At 41.4% G+C, this 25,631-nt stretch overlaps 1 protein-coding gene across 1 annotated transcript in view; it reads right to left on the bottom strand.

Annotated features, from left to right (window-relative positions):
- TG (thyroglobulin) overlaps nucleotides 1-25,631 on the bottom strand; it is a 169,753-nt gene that overhangs the window by 129,126 nt on the left and 14,996 nt on the right. The window contains exons 9-20 of the mRNA XM_009273984.2: nucleotides 21,582-22,646; nucleotides 19,339-19,926; nucleotides 18,047-18,289; nucleotides 17,569-17,706; nucleotides 16,923-17,000; nucleotides 16,355-16,467; nucleotides 15,536-15,647; nucleotides 14,658-14,858; nucleotides 10,470-10,679; nucleotides 7,466-7,620; nucleotides 6,805-6,961; nucleotides 2,401-2,625 (exon numbers count right to left, since the gene is read on the bottom strand). Coding sequence (XP_009272259.1) covers nucleotides 2,401-2,625; nucleotides 6,805-6,961; nucleotides 7,466-7,620; nucleotides 10,470-10,679; nucleotides 14,658-14,858; nucleotides 15,536-15,647; nucleotides 16,355-16,467; nucleotides 16,923-17,000; nucleotides 17,569-17,706; nucleotides 18,047-18,289; nucleotides 19,339-19,926; nucleotides 21,582-22,646 — 3,285 coding nt within the window. The remainder of the gene's footprint in view (nucleotides 1-2,400; nucleotides 2,626-6,804; nucleotides 6,962-7,465; nucleotides 7,621-10,469; nucleotides 10,680-14,657; nucleotides 14,859-15,535; nucleotides 15,648-16,354; nucleotides 16,468-16,922; nucleotides 17,001-17,568; nucleotides 17,707-18,046; nucleotides 18,290-19,338; nucleotides 19,927-21,581; nucleotides 22,647-25,631) is intronic.

The following is a 25,631-nucleotide window of genomic DNA, read 5'->3' as shown; positions in this document are numbered from 1 at the left end:
GGACTCGATGATCTTAGAGGTCTTTTCCAACCTTAATCATTCTATGATTCTATGATATAATAAAACAAAGATAACTCACAAACAGGATTCAGGCTTTCTCCTGAAATAAATGGGGAGAGAGGGATTGGGTTCGTAAAGCTGCCTCCTGAACAGTTTCCAACTCTCTTCTTTTCGACTCACACCTTAGCAAAGAAAGTGTCTTTTGTCCCTTTAAAATTTAGCTAAAATAAAACTGTTACCTCAGACTCTTTAAGAGTTATATTCATAAATACCTGTGGGGTAAAGTAACTCAGTGTAAGACTGAGACAAAGAAAAAATGTCACAGAAGAAAAACTAACACATGATAACTGTTACTTATTTTACAGGCAGAAAAACATGAAACAAAGCTACAATAGATGCAAACCTAAAGAAACAGATGACTGTGAGGAAAATACATGAGAGATGAAGAGGTAGGTTCATGCAAGCTGCATGTTCCTAAATGAAAAATGTTAGGTTTATTAAGAACATCAGAAAGCTGCCACTACTAAGAGCTGTCCATGCTTCCTAAAGCAAGGGGAAATGTCACTTACAGTGAAATAAAAACAAACAAATCAATAAGATCAGGTTCTGAAAAGACAATTTGTATTTCAACGACAAGGTGGAACAGGAAAGGGAAGAGAATAAAGAAAGAATCCCTGCCACCCTCACACAACTTTGATTTCTGTAATCACAAGTGATAACTTATTACTAGTCCCTATTATTAGTAGAGAAACAGACCCAGAAGGATAAAGGACCAGAATATATCCATAAAGCAAAATAAAACTAAATATATATCTATCTTAGAGGAACCAGAAACTGCATTCCTAAATCTCCTGTTTAGAATAAAATATGCAGTCCTACTACATAAACCAGTGTCCAACAGCGTGTCTACCATGACATCTTAGAATACAAAATCTCTGCCAAAAGCTGGAGCAGAAACAGTCTCCTTTTCGCATCTCTATGATAGGTCTGTTTTACTGAGGGCCTTTTTCTACAGCTAGCTGGTTCAAATATGTATGAACTAACTTACAAAGCAAACTAATTCACTGATTCCTAGAGGCCTTTATCCCTGGTAGGAAATATTTGGCAGAAAGATCCAATTCTTTGTAAGTTCTTGTGCTCTAAGTGATGGACTCTACTTAATAAATAATGGTACATTTAATCAGTACAACAGTACATCTTGTTGAGTAACTGCAAGTTGTTACAGACTCTGGATTCTCAGTAGGAATTAATCTTTTTTCTGTATGGTGTATTTAAATAACCAAAATCTGGAGTGTTTCAGACTGTGGAGATGAACTGAAACTGCAGTCAATTTACCCTTAAAGGTCCAAGCTAGAAACTGCAGCAGTTCAGAACTGATTCATCACTTGATTACTTTGAAGCTCTTGCCCAGGCATCAGGAAGCTCTCCTAACTTAAAGAGAACCACCATACCAAGCAGGGACCTAAGCTGTTTTCATGTATTTTGATTTGCTCTTAGGGTCTCTAGCTTAAGCTGCATAGCGTTGAAGTTTTCCCATCTGAATATATTCCCCATTTTGGAAAACTTATCCAATACCTGCTACTGTTGATCTTATACTTAGATGTGGTCCATCCCTCCTTTGTTACCAAAAGCTAGACATAGTGAATACATCCCGAACTGACTTAAGACACAGACTCACTGAGGCTAACTGGGCCAACGAGAACGATGAGGGGTTGCACTGTAGGAGGGCTGATGTTGATTGATAGAAACAAGAGCAGGCTCTTTGGCAGCATGACCTGGTACACAGGAGTGCTAGGCACAGCCACGGGGATCCGTCAAAAAGGTAGGTTTGGCAGCCCTAAGCAGGATGTTGGCAGAAAGGCAGCCTGTTCCAGGGAAGCAGACTAAACAGAAGGAAAGAAGATGAAAAGAGGGCAGAAGTGCAGTCAGGTCTGGGTGTTGGCCAACACTGAGAAAGCTTCCATCTGAGCTCGCTGGACTTGGCCCAGGAATTCACAATCTCAGGACCTTTGCCATTTCTGCATCTAGGTTCCTATTCTGGGTCATGTATCATCATCTGAAGCTCTGGCTCCATTATCTTTGTGAAATCTTCTTATTAAGGATCACGTACATTACAGAAAAACCTTCTAATACCAGACAGATCTAAAAAAATCCCCAAAATGTTTGCAAAACCTTCTATGTCAGTGCCGTGATGCCTATTTCCAAATCATTGGTTCAATGCAAGGACTGAACAGTAAGCAAAGCACTAATTCCCATCTCTCCTCAGATTTGTCATTCATGTTGGTTCTTCACACCTTTCACATATTGACCATAAACACAAGTTCACTGATGATTTTCTAACTTTAGCTTTATACTGATTCCTAACAGCATCAAAGAAGGGAAAGCTAAACTGAGACATACCACATCCTTGTGAATCTGGGACTGCTTTCGCAGGAGATGAAGTTCTTCGAAACCCACTTCTACATCCTAGCTGCACACTCGGAGACAGATCAAACTCTTCATCCCGGGGAAAATCAATGAAAGAATCTCCTAGGAATTGCTTGGAGTCCAAATGCAGCAGAAAACCACCATCCTTAATCTCTTTTATAAATGCTCCAATGAGATTTTCTCCAACAATTGCATTTTCTAAAGGGGGAAAGAATACAACACAATAGCATGAAAGAGACTCCCAATATGGGAATGGATAACCACACAGAAACTGATGAACTTTAAGTTAAAAACAAAGGCAGATACAGAAACACAAGCATGTTAGCAAGCAGCAGACAAGAATGAATCTGTACAGTGTCTATCAGATTAAAGTCCTAATCTCAGTATATGTAGAGAGTGTTAAAGAAACAGCAAAAAAAAAACCCCAACAAAAATGGCATACTCAAAAACTCATCAGAGAACAAAATTTGATTTCTGAGTTACAAAACTTCAGCAGATGAAAACCAGGATTATCTGACATTCAGATTTAATTTATTCCTGTTTTTTCAATGGGTATCATTTGCTTCTTTTTCAGCATTTTGTTGGTTTGTTTTTGAAGGCCAGCATCTTGTAACAGTATAATAATCACCTTCTATCACACTACTGATATTCAACATATCCACCTATGCAACAGACAATGTATTCACAATTGCTGAAGCTGGTGTTGAAAGCTGGAAAACAGTGAGTACCTTTCCCACTCTCTATATTCTTAGTTGCCCAGACAGCTTCCCTTTCGATGACTTGTGCAAGGACAATTTTCAGCGCTAGATCAAGAGCTAATTCCCCAGTTTTGCTGGACCAGAAGTACTACAAGAACAGTGTTCCCAGCGGATTTTGTTTGCTATCACATTCTGTTTAACCCTGCAGGCTGTATGGCATTAAATGAAATGTTGGTGTGGTTTACTGCTTCCAATTTGCAAGACAAGGGCCTCCTGTAGCTACAGGTGATGGGCTGCCCAGTAACCCAGCAAACAGGAAGTTCTACACACTGTATACTTTGAGTTTTGCGAGTATACCAACGACCTTGGACATTGAATTTTCACAGGGAAGATGTTATATACTTAAAGAGAGCATGAGGAATGTTACAGCTCACACGCTGTACAAAGATTATTATTTTATGACTGATGTGTCCAAGGCAAATAGCTGAGGATACTGCTGCCTTCTCACGTGGCGAGTTTCCTAACTCTGCACTGTAGCCCAGAGGTGGCTTTTCAGTTCTGCACGGAGAGAATTTCACAGCCAGGTACGAGGCTCCAGTGACGCAGCACTGCCCTCCTGCCCGTGCTGAATGGACTGCACACATATGATGCTTTTTCTGAAAGATCATCCTAGACTTTTAATACTGAAAGCACAGGTGCCCTCTCTTCCTGAATGTTGTTCCATAGCCACTTGCTGTCATGTAGAGGTTGTTTCCCCCTTTGCAGAGGAGAGACACGAGGTTTTTACACTTATGGGCTAAAGTGAACTGACCTCTCATTAAAGCTGACAGCTGTGTCCTCATATTCTCAATGCTCTGTTTCCTCCAGCTTTGAGCAACCTATCCTTCTGCTGCACTGACACATACTATAATCAACAAAAGAGCACTTAGTTTTGTTCAGCCCCAGGCCAAAAATGACACTTAGCTTGAGAGGAAGTAATTGGAGATCACCACATAACCAACAACACTTTGCAAATCTTTTGCCAGAAATTGTCTCATAATTGAAAGCAGGAATAAGCAGATTAGCCTTTTATTCAAGCAAATATCCTTCTGAATTGTCTAGTGACTAGCTGTAGCAGAATTAAAAATAACATTGAAATGACAGCTGGAGGGAATTCACATGTAGAAAAGCAGCAAACAGTCAAACCAGTAAGAATCCACTTAGGTCTGTTGAATTTCTTTTAGTCTAAAATGTTCCCCTGTGTTGAAAAGTTCTCAACACTATCGCTAAATGTGACCCTCCTATGACCACACTATGGATCCATGCATACGTAGTATCCTTTACATTCTGAGTATATGAACAAGTGTTTACCTGTAGTATACATGTTCATGCATTGCAAATAGACAGGCACATCCTGTAACATCTCAACAGAGAACGATTCAGTGCCTGCCAGACATGCCAGCCACAGACTCACTGGTAATGTCTTACAGGAGCTGTCTTGGTTCAGCCCTTCCAGCACGGCTGGCCAGCTTGGGGCCACACATCTCTGCTGGTCCAAGATGAGCTTCCCAGGACCGTCAGCACACTCTAAAGCATGGCAGATACAATAGTGCTTCCCTGGTTTTGCTCCTGTTTTGCTGCACAATTTTGGCAATTCAAGCTACTATGCATCTCATACTTTGTTAGATTTACTGGAAGTTCTTACTAAGCATTTCTCCAGAGCCTGGTATACCTTTAGGGACCTGGACTTCTGCGGGGACAATGCGTCTTTTCACATACAGAAATAGCCTGCAAATAGTTGCATGCTGTGTTGTGCAGTGAGAAGAAATCTGATTTAGGGTTTGCTCCTGCTGAACGAAACACTAATTTTAATGTGAGAGGGATCATACCATTACCCAGAGTTTATATTGGCCAATGACAAAGTGAGAGAAAAGAGAAAGAAAAAAAGTAAATTTGTTCTTTTTTTTTTCTTTAAGGAAAATACAGAGCACAAAGACACAGCTTAAAATATCAGTTGTATAGAGCAGGGATTGATTTCCTCCAATCTCACTGGTGGGAACTGTTTACTCTATGTTCATCCACCAAAAGCTCATTTTTATATTCATTATTATTTTTGCCTGTTGAGCAGAAGAGAGAAGTTGCTGCTGTTCCTCACTGTTTTAGAGCTGAGGCCTAAGCTACAAAGCCAAATGGCATAAGATCCTTCAGGAAGGGATTTGCACAGCCTCAGAATTTAATACATGAAAATATATGCAAGAAAAAAAGTAATGAAGCATTCATGAGTGATTTAGGTTTGAGGCTCTTCATTGGGAACATATGCACACTGTGCTTCTGTTTAGCATTTTTTTTCTCAGCTACTTCAAGAGCAAAACTTCTCATTTAGCCGTAAAGAAACTAGGAAAAGAACAAAGCTATTTTAGTAATGCAGATTTTCAAATCAGAGAGCCAATTTTTTCACTCTGTGTAAATACACCAGAAAACACCTCAAACAGAAAGACCCAAAGCTGCCTTAGAAGGTAATGAAAGTTGATGGTGCCAAGAGGATACAGGGAGCAGGTTCCCAGTTGTCTGATCTCTCCAGACTAGACTCATACTGCTTCTTCTGAAACCATACAGTCAGTCCATGAAAAGCAATTTTAGTACTAGGGGGAAATTATAGCGTGGAGAGGGTCAAAAATGTAATGCCGTCAAAGCAGAACACTTTCAAAAGTAAAGTTTAGCATAAAACCAAACACACTTATACTTTGATCCACCTTCTGCAAACTGCTTGAATACTCATGTTTCCCTTATAATCTGGAGCAACTGAATGGATGTAAACACAAACAGACTGTAAAGCCAGGAACCACACAATCACTGCAGCCGCTGTCTGCATCCCGAAGGCTTTTGAACTTGGTTCTGACCAGGCAAAAACTGATGTAGGGCACACATCTCCAAGTCCCAAAGTTAGAGGGAAGGACACGTGCAGGCAGTTATTTATATTTAGTGCTGGGAACACCACTGCAAAGCAGTAAAACTGGAGAAAAGCTGACACAGAGGGCATTTGAACTTGGGATATGACTTTTATGTCTTTTATTTTAAAGGGAAACACTGACTGCTTTGAAAGAAGTTCTTTACACCATCCCTAACTCACTTGGAAACCACAGCAAAGATCTGCCAGTCAGTGGTCTCTGCATAATTGCTCTAGGACTTCTGAGGTAAGGGTCATTCTTTAGTGTCAAAGATAATGTAATAAATAGAAAAAGAAAAGGAGAAAAAAGAAATAAATAAAAAAAACCCAAAACCCTGGAATAAATTAGTTATATTTTTGGCAATGCGTGAATTATGTTTCTCTGAGTCCAACCCAATAAGGAACACAATCTTTTCCACCACTGAGGACCTGCCCACTGGAAATTAACATCTGGGACAGTTCAGCTCATGCTCAATAAAGTAATTTTCAATCTCAGTTAAAGAAGACGGGAGAGCCAGTTCTATCTGAAAGAAACATTCAATTATAGCTCCTTTCCACTGTGCAGTCACAGCCTGAAAAGATAAATATATCAACACCAAAAGCTCAAAACCACAACTCCAGCATTATAAAGACTCTTTCCATGAGCATTTATACTACCTTGTTAGTGCCTCCTAAGAGCAGACACAGGGAAGCAAAACAATTAAAAGCAAAGCAGGCTTAATTCACAGAAATATCAGAGGAAAAAAAACTTACCAATATCATGTAAGTCAGGGAGAGAAGCTGCCGGGATGTTTTCCAGCTGAGTCCTCCACGTGACATTCACCCCCAGGCGGTCCACGCTCAGGCATTCAACATAGACAGTGGAATCATCACAGACAGAAACTGAGCCAGTATTTCCGAATGCATTTACCTGAAATTCAAAATTAAATGAAACCACGGTTAGTCAACCTGAGAACCTTCTAGTTCTTGCCTTTCCCTATTCAATTGCACTGTGCTATGCTTAAAGGCAACATTTTCAAAAGGGCCTGTTAAAACAGAAGTAGAAGTAGGAAAAGATAATTTTAGCAGGTCATTTACTCACCGTAAGAATAATCAAAGGGTTCCCTTCCATCAAAGTATATTTTCAATAAATATTGGACTGATGTGATATGACTTCTATGGCTACAATTAAGCTTATCTGCCGATGTGGGGTCAGTGAGACTAAATATCCTATTTTCCAAGCCATCCATATGAGAGTGCTGCCAATCTTGACAGATTTCATGGCATTTTCTGCTCTTCCACCTCTCTCAAACAGGCAAACTTCTACTTTTGTGTCTCACCTCTTTTTTTTAATACAAAAAAAAACCCAAACCCAAACAAACAACCACCAAACAAAAAACCCCACCAAAAACAGAGAATAAGGAATTGAAATTACCTGGAGGTGACATAAACCACGAGCCTTCAACTCATCTAAAATAAATATCTGGAATGCCTGGAGTAATCCAGAGTAGTCAGAACTACAAGTCTTCTCAGGAGGCAGTAGCAGTTGAAAGTGTGTTTGAGCTTGGACTGTCTGAAGTAATTGGAGCTCTAAAAAATAAGTAGAAAGGGCATTTGCATGAGAGAAAAAGCCAGGTGATATAGTTATATAATAAAGAAACATTTTACATTGGAGCACTAACTCACAAAAGGATAAGGAACAGTCTGGATCATTAATGATGATTTTTTATAAGCCTTGGCAGATAGGAATTTCCAGAGAACTAGATGAAAGCTGACATTATGCCAATACTTAGAAAAGAAACAGGAAGACAGGAATTATTGACCTGTCAACCTCTGCTTCTCTCGGACACAACCATGAAAGAACTTCTATTAAAAAGGAATTAAATGGTTACAGCAATTAATACTAATTCAAATGGGCTTTCAGAAACCTAGCTTGTCAAATTAACTAGGAATCAAGTTTTAGGAGAGAATAAATTTGATTGCATAATAATGGTGTTGATGTGGACATCTACAAGGGCCTTCCAATTTTTTGATAGCAAACCAAAGCGATGCAAATCGCACAAATCGATGAGAAATCCATGACCTCATCAGTCACAAAATGAAATTCTATTTAGCCAGTTTTTAGCCAGAATAAAAAAGGTGCAAATTACTTGTCTCCAATTGTGACAGTGTGCTTCCCCCACCCCTCACCCACCCTGACCTTTATCTCCCATAACCCTGCTCAAGCAATAACCACCAGTGGCGGTCATAATGGATTCGTCTGGTCTTGATGGCTGCACACAGCTCAAAATGGATTTGGGAGACGGATAGCAACACAATAGCCAAGGGCTAATTTGAACAACACGCCCACCTAACCACAGTGCTAGTCAATGTAAACTAAAATCTGTGGTTGATATGCAAATACGACTGAGTCAATCATCTTACCCCCATAAATAGTGAGCAGCCCAAGAGCCCTTTGAGCTCTTCTGCACAGCAGCAGGCTGTGTCCCTTGAGTAGGGACGCCTCTCAAGGTTACTCCTCAAGGTTGAGAGATTCCTTGCCGCAACAGATCCTCAGTAAGTGACTAATAACATGCTAAACTTTGCTAAGCTTTGCTGAGATTATGTCTTAGATTGATTGTGCACATATAATCCCTTAGACATAAACCGTTGACCAAGTCTGGGACTAAGTTTGGATCCAGCCGCACCTAGACTCCTCTAAGGGAAGGAGTTTAGAATGCAGGGGGGTCCTCTTTGAATCTCATGACTCAATGGGAGGGTCTCCCTAACAGTTTTGTCTGACCCTGTCCTCTATGCAGTAAATAATCAAATGTATCTTCCCATCGAATCTTCTTAAACCACTGTCACATTTACTATCAAACTTTGTTAAATCGCTGTTTTATATCAATAAACATATTGCTGTTTCTCCCTTATGAGTGAAGTGCATCACTCCATCCACAACACCACTGGCGTTACGCTGATCCCTGGCTTCATGGAGGGTTTGTTATCTCAGATTCAACACAGTGGTGATGCTGTCATGCCACCTCCAAATGGAGCTGGCTTTTATCCCACCAGCCTGGAGAAGCGGCAGAGCTCTCCCTCATTCACCTCCTCTACAGACGCTCGCTGTATCATGTACAAGTGTCACTGCTAGAGCACAATTCTGTCCCTCGCTCCCAGAACGAGTGAGCGTGGGAAAGCCTGGAGAGCATCCAAGGAGAATGGTGGGAGGGACCAGAGGACACAAAAGCTTGCTTCTTCCTGCAAGGCACAAAGCCCTCTATCTGTTTAGTTTATCAGAGAGTAGTTAAGAGCTGACTTAAACACAATCTCTAAGTGTACACATAAGGAACAGGAAATAAGATGTTTAAGAGTGTGGGTAATTATCCATTGGAACAAATTACTAAGTGTTGTGGTGAATTCTCCATTATCGAGAAGTTTATTCAATCACCTTCAGATGTGTTGGGAATTTTTTCTCTCTCCTTAAAACCATGCTCTATTTTAAACACAAATTACTGTGGGAAGTCCTTAGCTTGCACTAAATGGCAGCTTGTATCAGATTGCCACACACTCCCCTCTGGCCTTACAAAAAGTTATTCAACTGCCATCAGGCAAACATGAAAGTTACTTCATAACATGCTACAAAAACCTAGCAAACATGATTACAGACAGACAAAAGTCTCAGTCTGAAATTTAAAGTTTAAAATCATTTACATTTGGAATAGAAGACCTGAGGTACAACTGGAAACTTGTCAATACAGCAGTTTACAGCAACACAGAGATGAAAAGTAGCTGCAAACTTGGCATCAAGATCTGCATTTCTCAAAGTTCAGCACTGCTACAAATTGCCTTTTTGATCAGAAGGTATCTCTATTTGAAATAATTGAAAAGGTTAACATTAATATCTGATTACATGAGCTCTGACTAGACAACAGATTCTTCCAAGACTTAAAGTGCCATTTTTTTCTTGAAAGAAAAATGGTTTGAAAAATACCACAAGTCAGCCAACAAAGACAACAATATTCCTAAAGAACAGACTGCTGCAAAAAGATGCAGAAGTAACAGTGACTTGATTATGCAAATAAACAGTCAAGTTCTGCCAAATTCAAACATCTGGTGCTCATCTGTTCTTCCAGGACTAAGTGGTTCCATCAGAATCACTTCATGATGCCAGCATCTTTTAACTGGCAAAGAAAAATCTGCATATAGATTGAATAACTATTTATAGCTATATTATTACAGAAAAGTGGGACTGTTTCTGGCATAGGAGCTAGCCAAGAGACAGAGATGAATATGGCAGAAGACAGGACTAATGTACTGCACCTTAATTTAGCAACTCCCATATAACTGTTGTGTCCTATTATTGTCATTCACACAGTAGCTTCGTGATGAAAGCGCATTTTTGTACATCAATTGACATTGCTCTGCACCCTTCCCAACCCACGGCAGTTCAGACATACTCTGGCAGGCCTGATAGAGTGGGGCAGCCAAGACCCATCGACGCTGTTGCACATCACACTGAAACGACGTGCTGGAAGAGGCGCTGTGGAAGCCCTGGTGGCACACCAGCCAACACTGCTGAACGCTTGAAGCTTGCCCAGAAATGTTTTCACAAAATACAGCTCCGTTGAGAACAGATGAGGCACCGAATGGCAGAGTACACTGCGGACCTTTAGGCACATGAGAAAGGCGATATATTAGTGGCATACTATGATAGTAAAAAGTCTGCATAACCCTCGTATCGACAGAGAAAACCCAGACAGCACCCTGTGCATTTCCCACTCATCCCAATTTGGATCTGGTTTGATGTCAGCATGGTTCAGTTTACTAAAGCTGATGAAAAGACACATATTGGCTTTGATGGGTAATGCACTGGGTCCAGAAAGCTACATGCATGGTTTCTAAGAACAGATAAGTTTTAAAAGTCATGAATAAATTTAAGCAGAAAATGAGAAGGAGGTTTCTAACCGTCAGCAGAACAATCCTTTACAAAAGATATCCAGTGGAAATAGGCCGGAGCAAAAAAAAAAGTCAATTCCCTTTAGAGTGAAGTTTGAAAACTTTAAGATCAGGAACTCATGACGATGGTGTCTTCAACAGCACCAGGATATTTCTGGTGACTCAGCAGGTCCTTAACAGTAGTATACAGCTTTGGAGTTGGAGCACAAAGTTTACCCTATCAACTCACTCTGCATCAATACAGTCGTTTCAACCCTGCTAGCCCACTGTAACAGACTTTTATAGCAGGCTAACTACAATGATAATTAATTTCTACTAATCAGTACAAACCAACTGCTTCACTCAATATTAGCCAAATCCCAACCAAATTACTGAATATATCTAGCAATAATCAAACACTTCTGAGTTCTAGAGCTACAAAACATAGGAAGAAAAAACGACTTCCTCAGTTAGAAAAAAATATAAAGAAAAAGATGTTCTCATATCATACAATTGACTTGCTTGGTGTATGTATAGATCATTTTCCAAATACCAATGCTCAGATCAGTCCCAACCTCCCTAGTCAGTGGAGAAAGGTAAACACTGCTGATGGTTTAGGTCTGAGCAACCTCTCTCTCCCCTTCTGATGGAGATATGGAGGTTAATTCCTTAATTTAGCAGCCACTTCAGTTAAAGCTTAAAACATTGCAGGATGAATCTGGGATCCAGTGTGCACAGTACATCTTTGTTTTCCAACCCTGAGCATTTCAATGCCAAAATAAAAGGCTTTCATATCTGTCTCTCTGAACTGCCAAATGCATTTTTTCCCAAGTCCCCTTTATAGCATCTCTTCTGCAATAACTCTGTAAATAGGGCCACTACATTCCTCCTCTTCACTCATTGACTGTATCCAGTCTCTTTTTCAGTAAAGGTGGAAACCTGGCATCCTCGCTTAACAAACTTTTAATAAACCTCCCGAGATTTTAGGACCAAAATATATCACTGTAAAAGAGATAGCAATACTTATCCTGGCTGATGTTAACTGCATCCACCATTACGTGTAAATTATTTTAATATCTCTTAATACAAAGTATATAAAAATCAGTTTATGTCTTTTTATTGCTTTAACACATTTCTATATCCAGCAAGTCAAATCCAGTCTCAGCTATATGCTGCTACAGTCTTTTACTGTCGTTTCCAATGAGAGCTGGTATGTAAACTAGAAAAATAACCAGCCCCCAAAACATAAGTGATGGATGGTTTCCTGGTGTGGTTCACAGGTTTCAGTTCAAAATCAGTAATTTGCTCATTTACCCCTCTACAGATGTCATCTCATTTACTATCGTTATCAAGCCTGCACCATTTTGTCATTCTTCTATTTCTGCCCCAATTTCTTGGTCCTGTAAGAGTGAATCAGAATCCAGTTGAATATTGACATTTCTTTCATAGGCGTTTCTAAAGATTTCTGTAAAGAAATTATTGTCTCCATGACCTTCTCTGGAAGGCTTTCTCTCCTCTATCTCCACTCAGAGCTGCGGAAAGTGGGCATGAGGATGGGAGATGCATGTAAGGACTGCTAGGATACTTGGCATCATCTCTCCAGTGCATGTCAACTAGAAAAAGTTAGATTCTACCTCTGATGGAAGTTATTAAGCTAATGAAAACCTCATTGCATGCACTGGGCACTGTGAAGTTATTACTTGCTGTTTACAGCTGTCTGTTCTGACGTTGGAGGAGAAGTTTATTGTATTTTCCCACCACAACAGCTTCTTTTGCTGATAGACAAGATCTCCAAGATAGTGAGATAGTATTCCCTTCCTTTTTTCCAGAACAATTATTAGTAGTTCCCAGGACTAGAGGCTGGATAGACTGAGGGGAAAAAGAACTTTTGCTTCTCTATTCTTACACAATAACTAAGTTGTTTATCATGACAAAGTTCCATTGCTATTCCAAAATCCAGAAAAAACATTAAAGATTATTTCAGTGGTATTTCTATGCAGAAAATAACAAATAGCTGTCAGTAAAGCCAGGTTTCCACTATATTTTCAAAGCAGTTCTCTCTCTCAGCTCAGTCTTTTAAAAAAGAAAGGTCATTAATCATTCAGTCACTGTTTCCTCTAGGAAAAACACAGCATTACAGGATCCCAAGAAACATCAGATGTGCACACAAAAAGTAAAGTCATCTTAGAAGCATATCTTGGGGTACACCTACACCCTCCTTAGAACATATTCCATAAATTACCTTAGAATTAAGGGGAAATTTAGAAAATGAGCTGTCATGGAGCGAAGGAGTTATCAAGGACTTAACATTTACAACTAGTTCTGACTTTTCTCTGGCCTACTAGAAACGCTTCCACTTTTCCGTGTTCACCTTCAGAGTTTATGGAAAAGTCAATCCATACTGCTGAGTGCCGGGCGTCACACTGAGTTCCTCCAGCTGGTCCAAACAAAATAAATATCACACAGCCCCGTGTTCCACAGAGATACTAGCCCATAACCTGAAAGTAGGATGGCAGCAGCACTGTACTTGTTAGACTGATCAGCTCTGCTTCTCTGAAGAGCTAGAAACCTGTATTGGACTGCTACGCTCACATGGCTACACCACCCTAGCTCTGGAGCTCATCTCTTCAGAGCTCAGCTGGGCATCTCCACACAACACCACACTGCATGGGGCAGATGATACAACCCTGGGGTCCCCTTGTAGCTTCTCATAAAATCCCATCCGCGTAGCTCCCTATTGGTACAAGAGAGTTCAAAGAAAATGATGTCGGTGATGGTTTCCAAGTTGGCCGAGGAGTTACCTAATTGACTAAAATGCTTTACAGCCAGTTGGGCTGACACAATTGGGTATTTGGTTGGCGAGCGTGTGTTGCTCTTTATAGAACAGAATCACAAAAGGAAACCGAAGCAATTTCTTATCATGTGGTCTTGTTTTCCTAAATCTACCAACAGCTCTTATTTAAAAAAAAACAGAAGAACTATGGAAACAGTAGTGTCCTGCAGGCACCAGTTGAAAGTTTTCTTTTTACATCTCTAGTTTCCACTAATCATTACGCTTTGGAGCATAACCTTGTAGAAAGTTTAATTTGTTTTGCTTCACTTCAGTGATGGGGAGATGTATAAAGGCCATCGCAAATTAAATTTATCCAAATGTCTCCCATTTGGACATCTCACTGGAAACCATGAGTGAATTCCAGTGCTTTGCAGCTCTGGTCATGCAGGAAATACTCTGTGAACATGTAGTGTTTTGGCACATCCTTTTCACAACTCTGGTTGCAAAGCAAGAGTAGGAATGGCAGAAGCATACGTTTTTCAATTCTTACTTTAGTCAGTTGAATGGCTTTTAATCCCAGAGCCAGCTCAGACTGGAACAGGTTCAAGTTTGCAGCAAGCTGTTCAGATTGACTTTTTAGCTAAGTTTAATAGCTCAACTGCTTTGATTTAACCAGTTTTATGAATAAAGAAAAGTCAAAGATCCACTCCCTTCTCTTTTTGCCCTGACAAAGCACTTGAAGAAAACTGGACATCGTGCCCAGGTAGGTCAGAAATCTGCTATAACATAAAGATAACCATACCTCTTGAGCAAAAATCTCTGTAAAGATCTGAACAAAGAAGCTTAAATATAACTAAATACTGGAAACAGTTAGGATCTGGGTCAAGTTCCAGACTTGGGCTTGCTCAGAAGCAATGCGCTTCAAGCAGGAACTCACTTGCACATGCAGGTCTTCCTCTGCTTACTCGTGTCCCTGGCACCTCTTCTCCATTGTCAAAGACACACCAGCAGCTCTCTTGATCCTGGCTGCACTGCATGGGTGAAAAAGTCCCGTTGTCCCCTTCACACTGTGGGATGTAGCCTTTGCCAGCTTCTCGTAAACTAGTTTTAGACTTCAGCATATTGCAGAAACTAGGACCTTTAAAGAGAGAAATTCATTGCAAGATACAGAGCAGAAGACAACAAACTGATCATCTGCAGAAATGAACTACGCTAATGCACAGAATTGTCCTAAACAGCAGTGCTTTCGGCCTGTTTTTGTATAAGGAGGAAAGGTGAGTGATCAGGAAACCATAAATAATTTGAATCATTATAGAAATGTGGAATTTTACTTCCACTAGAAAACACACTTTTTTCCTAAAGATTCAAGTGCAGGTTATATGGATTTGCATCAATAAAAAAATAGTGGAAAAAATACTGATATTTATTTTGCACTAACATCTTTTTTTGCCATAAATTTGATAGCTTATCATTTAGATGCTGTTTTTTTTTTAAATCAAATTAATCTTTTTAATAAGAGTTTTTGAGCAAGGTCATTTTAAGTGTAACAATACAATTATTTACATTTTAAAATAGTCAAAATGTCCCACTTTAATACCTTCAAAACTGGAAAAAAACCAACCATGGAACAGCAATATTTATGGTCTCCACAAACAAACAAAACAGGGACATGAGCGTGTGGAACCATCCCCTGACAAGAAGAACCTGTAAGCCCCCTGTGTTTCATGGGCATCATTCTGAAAAGGAAAGTACATATGCCACAAAGTAGGAGGCATTGCCACTAGCGTCACAGGCTGTGGGTAAAGCATTACTCACACTCAGGATTTCCATCCAAATCTTTGCTGCCACGCTGCAATACTTCTCCTGACACAGGATCTACACACCAAATATCTGTGTCGGATCTCTGTAGCACATCGTATTCTCCTGTCTACAAAGAATCAATTACATGTCATTGCAGAGCAATGTATATTAATACAGACACACCACAATCCATACCCCAAAGGTTGGTTAAAATATTTGATTATATTTATATTTGTCCATTAATACAACATGTTGAAAAGAAACACAAAATATTAAAATACAGTCTACCTAATTTAATACACAGACCAGGCCCTGAGAGAAGCAGTATGCAGACTGAAAGCCCATTGAGATGAAGTCCTGGTATAATCTTGGTTTGAAATATCTGTTCCTTGCCCGTCTCAGGGCTCTATCCTGATCACTGCCATGTTTTGAGGGCATCATGGACCCTATTTTGGGGTACCTGCATCCAACTCCCTCTCATCCTGACATTCTCTCACAGCTCAGGAAGAAAGAGCCCCCCAGATGTCAGTCAATTAAGTCGTGCCTTTTAAGCATAGCCCTGCAAAAGGATGAGGCAGAGCCACCCTGTAGGAGGGAAGCGTAGGCAGGGACAGAGCTTCCCATTCCCGGTCTTCATCTCAAAACTATTTAAATTCTGCCTTATGCAGGGCAACACCTGATGTTTGTTGTCTTATCCTTTTCTTTCAGGTTAATAGGACTGTACAAGGGATGCTTAAGGAGCATAGACGGAAACTGTACGGGCCTTTGGCATGGTGTAAGCAAAACCGTGGAGGGGAGGTTTTGTTTCTTCCTCCCTAAGTCATGTTAAATCACCTCAAGGCAGTAGGGGACGAATAGATCAGCTGTAGAGGCATCCAGCTTTGAACCGCTCTGTCTCCAGCTGGAAATTAAGGCATTGGTTCGAGATCGCTGACATGATGTCTGGCCTGTAAGAGGGAAAACATACATGCATGTTAAAATAAAATCAAGTTCTCAAACCTAAGCTAGAGAAAGGGGTACATCCCCAGCTCCTTCACACATCTCCATTAGGCTCTGCTACAGCCTCAGGCAGGGATTTCCTGATAGTTGTTTGATAACCACAGAATCACAGGATGGTTGAGATTGGAAGGGACCTCTGGAGACATCTGGTTGGACATCTGGTCCAATCCCCTGCTCAAGCAAGGCCACCAACAGTAGAGGGTCCATTCACAAATCACGCAAGCCAAAATCAGATATAGTAAAATTAAATGAATTAGCAAAACAAGCATAAAATTCCTTTTTCTTTTCTTGCAATGGTTACAAACAAGCCTTGCTTCATGCATATCATACGAGAATTTTCAATAAAAATTAAAATTTCTAAGAACAAGTAAAGACAAATATTTAGGAAGAAAAAACAACTGACATTTGGGAAGTTCTGCCAAGCGTGAGACCAAGGAATCCATGACATAATGTCCTCTCCCATCCACGCACCAGCAATGACCTGGCCAGGGAAGAAAAGCAGCTTTATTTTAGATGTACTGCAATATGCTTTGTTGCATACTGGTAAGATTTTCATCCTCAGCAGCACTATAGAAAGTGGTCGGTAAATCTAAGTCACAGTTAACTCTGCTATCCAGAGATAAGTAGACCACACCTGAGAGCACTGGTGAGAATGGAATTGTAGCAGCTCTGGTGAGACTCTTCCATTGCAGCCCTATCCTGCAGCATATCATCTACTCCGAGCAATTTGCTATCATCCACAAACTTGCTGAGAGTGCACTCCATCTCATCGTCCTGGTCATTAATGAAGGCATTAAGCAGCACCAGCCCCTGAACTGACCACCAAGGAACACTACTAGCAGCGAGCAACTGAACGTGGACTGATTTTTGAGCCCCAATGAGCTGCCACTTGAGTCCTTCACTCCAGTCAATTTTCCACCCATCTTGTAGACCATATCACCTCTCTCCAGTTCAGCTACAAGAATACAGGTTTTCCATCTTTTTATCAGAATTCTGCTTAGCTTTTCTTTGTTCAGACAGCCCAGAGTATCTTATTAGCAATTGCTCACCTGTGCTCTCATAGCACTGAGTTGGCTCCCAGTTTCCCAGGCCATCACACTGTGGGATGTAAGGGAGAAATCCCAGCTGCGCTGCTTCCCCAGCAGAACGTTTTGAAGTAAAGTGACTCCGCCAGTAGAAATGCAAGACTATGAAAGATAAGTAAAAGAAAGCAATTAGTGGCCAATACAAGATATTTTAAATGTACATGTTTGCAAACACCTGAATGTTCCCTGTACTTTGGAAGGCAAATTAACAAATGCTACAAGTACATAAAGGCTGGTAAGTGTCCAGATCTTATATAGGTATTGTGTCATAAATATAAGACAACCGAAATCAGCTCTTGGGTTGGCAGGTTAATTACACTGGTTAATTACACCTGCTGAGTTGCATCTGTTTTTCAGCAAAGTTGAATTTGACACAGAGTACTCTTGCACAGATCCTGGGCATTGATCCATTTAATTAAGCTCTCATCTCTCTTTCACCTACCTGACCATGCAGCCAGCTGGAGAGCATAGTCACTGCCCGATAACAGCTTTTCAGAGACCACCGCCTCTGTCTCATAGGGCCGAGCAGAACGTAGGAGATCGTTGTCTGTGAGCTGTATTCCCTTTGCCATCAAGAAGCTTTCTCCAAAAGGGAAGTGGGAACTATTTGATGCTAGGATGAGCTGCTCTGCCTCCTCCATAAATTTCATGGCTTCCTGCTTAACACCTTCACATATACCAGGACCTGTAGAACCAGAGGATGTTTTAATGCCTTTCATCTAAATCCAATAAAGATTTGCATGTGAAAACTAGCTGGCCTTTTAATTAGCATCTTCTGTTTTGTCCTGCAGCTGCTTGCTTTTCAATTGCTTAATGAATCAAGCAAATGAGACTCGTCAACGCTTAGCTATATAACCACAAGAGTCCAAGAGTACCAGGAATCACCCAAACATTCTCCAAGTCTTGGGCCAAAGCCTTGATAATTTTAAGTTACCTCCTCCTCATTGGTTAGAAATGGAGTTATATGCCTCTACAGAATTGTCCCTCAGTCACTGTCATTAAAAAGAGGATAATCAGAAAAGAGAGTGAGAAAGGAAATGGAAGGTATATCCCTTGGGTCCAGAGTGGCCGCTGACACTTGACCTGTCCTCTCCGTACATCTACTGACTCAGAAATGGCAGCTCAACACACTGAACAAGCTCAGTGAAAGCTTCTCCACTAAAATAACTCTCTGCTAGTCTGCTTTGTCCCCTTTATTCCCCATTTGCCCACAGGACTGGCATCTCCAGCACTCCGTGCCCATTTGGAAGTTTGTCATTCATTGTCCTGTCTCTTCCTCCCAGCTGGAAAACTACTATGTGATGAGAATGGTTTTAGTGACGACCTTTATAGTATAGGTCATCTGCTGAAGTAATCCCAAAGAGGGCCCAACAGCTTTGGTGGAGATGTCTAGACAGAAGGCTTACCAAACTTCAGTGCTGGCCTCACTCTTCTCCTAGTGACTTCTAGGGGATATCTGTTACTCTTGACTGTAGAGTAAGAAACAGTAAAGAAAATTCCTCTTGCCTCATTTTAAGGCATTCTTGAAAGTCATTTACATTACAGTGTAATCATGAATTTTCCATACAACTCTTCACACACTGTTTCTAACTTCAGTGTCCTTTGCCATCTGGCTAAGTATCTTCCTCAAAAGCATTCTATGTCCAAATAGCACTTGAAAGGACTTTCTTCTTGTGGCATAAAAGCAAAGACAAGAAACGCTGCTACTTATGTGCCAGAAATTCTGTTACTTACATGCTGGGACCTGGTTCACTTCTGCCTTTGTTCCTTGCAGCTCTTTTCCTTTGCTATCAACACACCAACAATCACGAAGTTCAAAGTGGCTTAATGGAGCGCTGAAATCAGTATAGGGTCCTGGGTAATAGGTCAACTGCTCATTCAGAAGCTGCCAGAACGTATATGGATCCAGTAAAATGTTCTCAGATGCATAGGTCACGTTTCCTTCCAGCACTTCAGGTGGGAGATCAGTGAAGGAGGAATACGTGGTGAATGCTGGGAAGATATTCTGGTGCCCAGCCTCATACAAAGCTTTAATAAAAGCTGAAAAGCCTTTGGAAGACGTCTCTTTATATCCAGTTATGATATTCAATAGACTAGCAACAGGCAGGGTTTTGCCTTCATTGTTCTCTGCAATCCACCTTTCGTACCACTCAAAGGCTTGCTCAGAAGGTCCACTGCACTGCACCCGCCTCCAGGCACCGTCAGCATCACACTGCGGGAGGTAAATGCTGGAGAGCTGAGACAGAGCACTTGGATTTGACAACAGGAGTTTCACAGCCTTTAGAAACTCCTGACCAGCTGTTACTTGGCAAGCACTTGGGCCTGGGGAAAAGAAAAACATGCATAGCACATCTTGTGAATGTGCTGAAGATATACAATGCCCCCTACCCCCCTAGTACTATAAACTCTATTACTAAAACTTGGTCACTTATCCCAATACTAACGACAACATTTCTGGCCTGTTATTAAGAGGGCCAATGCTATTAAGCTCCCATGCTGAACTAGGGTAAGATTTCCAAAGGCATGTGAGCACTGAAAGGTGCATATAGATATGATTTTTTAAAATATTTGAGCATATTAGGTGCCTGTAGTTCTTCCTGGGGGGGATAGGTGCTTGATGCCACTAAATGCCTTCCTGAATCTGTTCACACCAACTAGGTATTTTCAGATACACTTGATAATCTGGCAGTTAATTCTTATTCAGCCAATCCCTGCAAAAGCAACCATCTGAATAGTAGGATAATATTGATTTTATTTCCCCTTGGACCTAACCAGAATTTTCAGATTCTGTTGTCTTCTCTTCCTATTCTCTTCTGAATATTGCAGCTGAATATAAAAATATCATCCTTCAAAATGGTGGAGTGAGTTTGTTTTGGAAGTTTTTTCTGCCATCTCCAAAGCCAAATTTCATTTTGCCACCAAGCAGCTCTACAAGCCTAGCAAAAGGTAGGAGCTCATCTCCTTTTGAGCAGCAGAGAATTATGAACCTGTTTATTTTTGATTGCACTACAGATGGGTTGCTAGATATAAATCCCCTACCAATTCATATCATTGCGATAAATTCCCCACTACTTCTGCAAACTGTTATTCAAAGGAGGTCCTTCACTATGTACCACTATCATCTGCTGGATACTCTGCTATTCCTTCCAAAATGAGAAGCAGGCTCTTCTCTTGGTCTGTTCTCCCTGTTCATGTGCCATTTTCAGTTCACAGAAACTTGAAAGACAAATATCCCTAGCCTATGTGCCTCCCTCTTCCTTTGCATTACATTACTAGAAGGGCAGAAGAGGCAGTTCATAGTCTATAAGCAAGTTGCAATGCCAAATTGATGTCTGACAAGTCATTTGCAACACACTTTTCTGGCCTGACTGCATGACCTCTATGAGAAACCTATTAGCCTTTGAATTCCTCTCCTACGTTTGGACTCCTGTGACATGCTACCAAGTTCAGGATATATTCTTGAGCTAAAAGACTAAAAGAGGTTCATGGTTTAAGGCACTGAAGCTCTTCAGTTCTCAGGACAAGGATGAGCCAGTGACTGTGCCCAGGTGACTTGGTCCTGGAAGTAAAAAGGCTTTTTCACTTGGCATGGGTCATGTTCAGTTACACAGATGCTCCAGGTCTCATGGGCATCACGGATGTTATATACACTAGCTACACACTTAAGTAGAGACAGATGCCAATGACATGCTTGTTAACAAGGCAAGACCTCAGGCTCCTCTGTTTTGAGTGTGACTACCCTAACCCACTGAAAGAAGCGGGAACCCTCTTTAAGACTTAAGATATCAAGGTTTAGGTACACTGTATTTCCCCCTATTTCCCTGCAACTGTAGGGCTGACTCGCTTTCCTGTTAGGGGACAATATTGTTTGTATACAACATCCATACATTTCCAGATATAATCAGATATGAAGAAAGAATCATGAAATCCCAACACAATAAGGAAGCATCTTTAAATTCCCAGTCCCTAGGACTTACATTGCATCGGCTTTCCAGCTTTTCCCCTTATTCCTGGAATAGTCTTGCCATTCAAATCAACACAGAAGCAATTTGTCCCATGACACTGGAGTGGCAGAAAGTCTCCATCCTCAGTACAAGAGGGAATAAAAAGATCTGATCCCGCAGGCAGGCTTTGCTTCAAGTTTTGCAGGTTTCTCCTTTGCTTCTCACAATCAGTGGGACACCTCGGATGTTTGCCTTGAACTCTGGAGCCTGGAACTTCCTTACCTGAAGTGTCCAAACACCAGCACTCTCCTGCATAGCACTGAACTTCCTCATACCTCCCCTCCTTGGTGCATGTTGGAACAAAGAGGTCTCTCTGCTCCTCACCACAGTCTTCGGATCCCAATGCTAGTTTCACCACTTCACCTAAATCTCCAGCAATGCTTTTGGGGACAGAAATCACTTGTTGAAGAAAAGTAAAGAACTCTGGTAGTTCCAGAACAGAGGAAAGTAATTTCATCATATTCTGATTGTCCTGTAGAGTCACTGTGCGGCCAAAACTGCCTACCAGATGTTTATTCAAAATTGAGCTCCCCTTTGATACCTCCAATGAAAATGCCTCAGCTGATTCCGGAAGGCCTTGGCCGTTACCCCTCTCTGCCACATCCTCCTGTGGGAAAAATTGGCCAATGCTGTATTTTCCACTAGTGCCAAGTGCCCCTGTGAAGTTAAACTGGATCAAATTCTTCAAGAACCTTCCTCCAAAGAGGTTTTCTTGGAAACGCTTTGGATTGGCAGTAAATTGCAGTGCCACTTGAGCCAGTTCCCTTGATGGGAACATCCCCGTGATGGCTTCACTAAGGGTGGTTTCTAGCCCAGGAATCTGGCTGACATATGGGCTTTGTGCAACTGGGGACAACAATCCAGAGTCCAGAAACAGCTCCTTGAAGGAGGGAGGGCAGGGTCTTGAGAAGCCAGCTATTTTTTCCGACTGCATATCTGGCATGGAAAACAAATTGGACTGACTGAAGTACCCAGCAGGGCCATAAAAGATCCTCGACAAGGCCCGTCGTCTCTCAGCGATGCACACTTGTTCTTCACCTAGACAAAATTTAAAAAAAAATGCAAATTTTGGAACTTCCAAAACCTGTAACTCTATGGCTATCTTTCAAGCAGTCTCAGCAGAAGCCACATAAAAGTATAGTTTAACCTGTCTCTAGTTCCTCAACTACGCATCACGCACATTGATAAGGAAATTTGAACTGTTGTTGAATGTGGTCTATAAAAAGAATTCTCCAGTCAAGACACAAAGTGAAAGGAAACATTCCTTCACCACGTCTGAGTTGTCTGCTCTGTAGTCTTTTTCTGGTTCTATTGTGTCCCAATGTAAATCCTCATTCCTGTTCCTGTGGCTGAAAGAATGAATAAAAGTCTTTTCCAAATATGTTAACTCTCTGGTAGGATGCCTGCTTCTAATGAAAACCTCCAACAATCCAGGCACAATATGTGAACCTAAGAAAAAGAAATAGACTGCAGAAAAACAGAAAGTTATTTTAACCAATGCCCACTAATGAGGAATTTATGGAGGCTTCCTACCTAGGTCTTCAGTTTCATAGTGAAGCGTGCATTACAAGAGGTTTGAAAACAAATTGTTAAAATTAGCAGTAATAGAGTGTTAAGGACCAAATGGCATTCACAAATGAGCTCTAAAGGAAAAAAATACAAAATTTCAACAAAAATAGTCAAATGTCAGGGTACTGAGGGTACCAACAGTGGCCCTGGCCACCCACATCCTGGGCCAAGCTATGTCATAGGTGTGTAAGCATCCAGCCCCGTCTGTACATTCACACACAGACAGCAATGCTTCCAAGTTAGGATGCAACAAATCACTGAAGAAAGACCTCTGAAAATGTCAGCTTAAGGCTCAAAAGACATCAAAAAAGGAAAGACTTAGTAGATACAAAAACACTGAGAACCAGACAGGATGGTTATGGCACTGACTGGATCTCTGGAATGCACGCAGCAGCTTCAATCATGTGCTACACAGTTACCTTTCCTTGAAAAGTAGCAGAATTACAGGGAAGGGGTGCAAAAGCAGCAGAATTACAGAGAAGGGATGCAAAAATATTTTGAGGACAGAACAGCTTTTCCAGTAGGAGAGACTATTCAGCTTGGACAGAAAAATATGATAAAGGTTTTTAAAAACCAAGATTTTCCACATCATTCGTAATAGACAATTATTATTCAGTATTTCTCACAGTACAGGAATTGGAATGGTCCAGAAGTAGAGCACATAATTATGATCATAAAATTTATTGCCAGAGGATGCTAGGAAGGATAAAAGGTTAAAGAGCAATTAGGCAAGTCCCTGGAAGATGACTCCATAAAGGAGTGCTGAACACAATGATCTGGGTTCAGCCTCCAATGTGGGGACTCCCTAGCCTGCAGGCAACAGGGAGGATATATGGAAGCTATATGCATTTCCCATGTTTCTCACACTTTCTCCCTAAGCACCACTGCTGTCCCTGTAGGGGACAGGATGGTGGATAAACAGCTTTGGTCTGCTCCAGCGTGGCCTCCCTTGGGCTCCCTGCCCCATCCCCATTTATTCCACATTCAGGCAATATGATAAAGCAGTCATAAATCCTGTTAACAGTAAGGATAAAAGCTGGGAATCTTAAAAGCTGCTAAAATAGATTAGCAAGTAATCTGAGGCTCTGTGATCAGCATCTTTCTCACTCCTCCTTTCGCACCCTTGTCCTGCTCCACAGGTCCTGGCAGGGGCTCGGGGTCCCTCACAGTGGTTCCTTTGTAAAGGCATTTTCTGTAGGATGGGCCCCTTCTGTTTTCAGGGTTGGTTCTTGGTAAGAGGGATCAAGAACATTCCTCTGGGGACCAATAAATTACTGTAAGCCACAATCCCGCAAGTATGCTAATATGAAACAAATGTAGGATCACGGTCTTTAAAGGCTCTCCCCTCCTACCCACTGTTGAATCAAATCAAAGCAGAGTGAGAAGGAATAAACAGAAAAGCACTGCTGGGGTAAATTTACTGTAAAGGTCTGAAAAGGAGCATGTCCCTAGCAGGACTGCCTGGTGCCCCAGGTCATGCGAGTACCCCATGTCCTCCAGCGTTCACGCTGCTGAGTGTGAAAGTCGAAGATATTAAAGAGAAATAAAACAGAGCAGAACTGGAGACACACACATGGCATGTAGCTGTCTGAACACAGACTGCAGCTATATCCTCATGAAACACCTTCTTGGGAGTTAGTCTGCAAAAACCTCTGCAGAAATTTTTCCCTGCTTAAATTTCCTAAGTCCGCCAATAAAAGCTGCAAGCAGCCTCAAGTCATTGTCCCCACCCCAAAAAAAAAAAGAAAATCATCAGGAGGGCTCAGCAAAACACATTCAAAGAGAAAGCAACCAGTCCCAACATATGGCGAGGCCTCTCAGAGGTTCCCTTGCAATATCCTTGGTGATCAGCCTCGGAGGCATGCTAACATTTTCATTTCACAGTAAGCCTCTCTGTGCCCAGAGCAGTCTGAGCGGCTTGGAACCGTGACGCCCAGGGTAGGTTCCTCCTTCTCTATCTGCATGGTAAGACTGTGTCTCGCAGACAGAGCAATTACCTTCCCCGAAGGCGGCCCTGCGTTCAGACCTTGTGCTCCCCCAGCCCTCCAGCGCAATCCTGAATATTTAGGTAATGTGCTTTGGAGTGAAGGTTTTTAAGTTTCTTCCTCCCCTCCGGCCCTTTGACATTTCTGCTGTCATTTCCATTTGGGGCACTGATTTGATGGTGTATTCTGTCCTGGTTTCGGCCGGGATAGAGTTAATTTTCTTCCTAGTAGCTGGTACAATGCTGTGTTTTGGATTTAGCATGAGAATAATGTTGATAACACACCGATGTTTTAGTTGTTGCTGAGCAGTGCTTACACTAGTCAAGGACTTTTCAGCTTCCCATGCTCTACCGACTGAGAAGGCTGGAGGTGCACAAGAAGCTGGGAGGGGGCACAGCCAGGACAGCTGACCCAAACTGGTCAAAGGGACATTCCATACCATGTGACGTCATGCTCAGTACATCAACTG

The sequence above is a fragment of the Aptenodytes forsteri genome, unplaced genomic scaffold (assembly GCF_000699145.1).
Source record: "Aptenodytes forsteri isolate BGI_AS27 unplaced genomic scaffold, ASM69914v1 Scaffold223, whole genome shotgun sequence".
NCBI classification, from domain to species: domain Eukaryota; kingdom Metazoa; phylum Chordata; class Aves; order Sphenisciformes; family Spheniscidae; genus Aptenodytes; species Aptenodytes forsteri.
The sequence above is the reverse complement of the archived record's forward strand: the minus strand, read 5'-3'. Positions and strand labels throughout refer to the sequence as shown.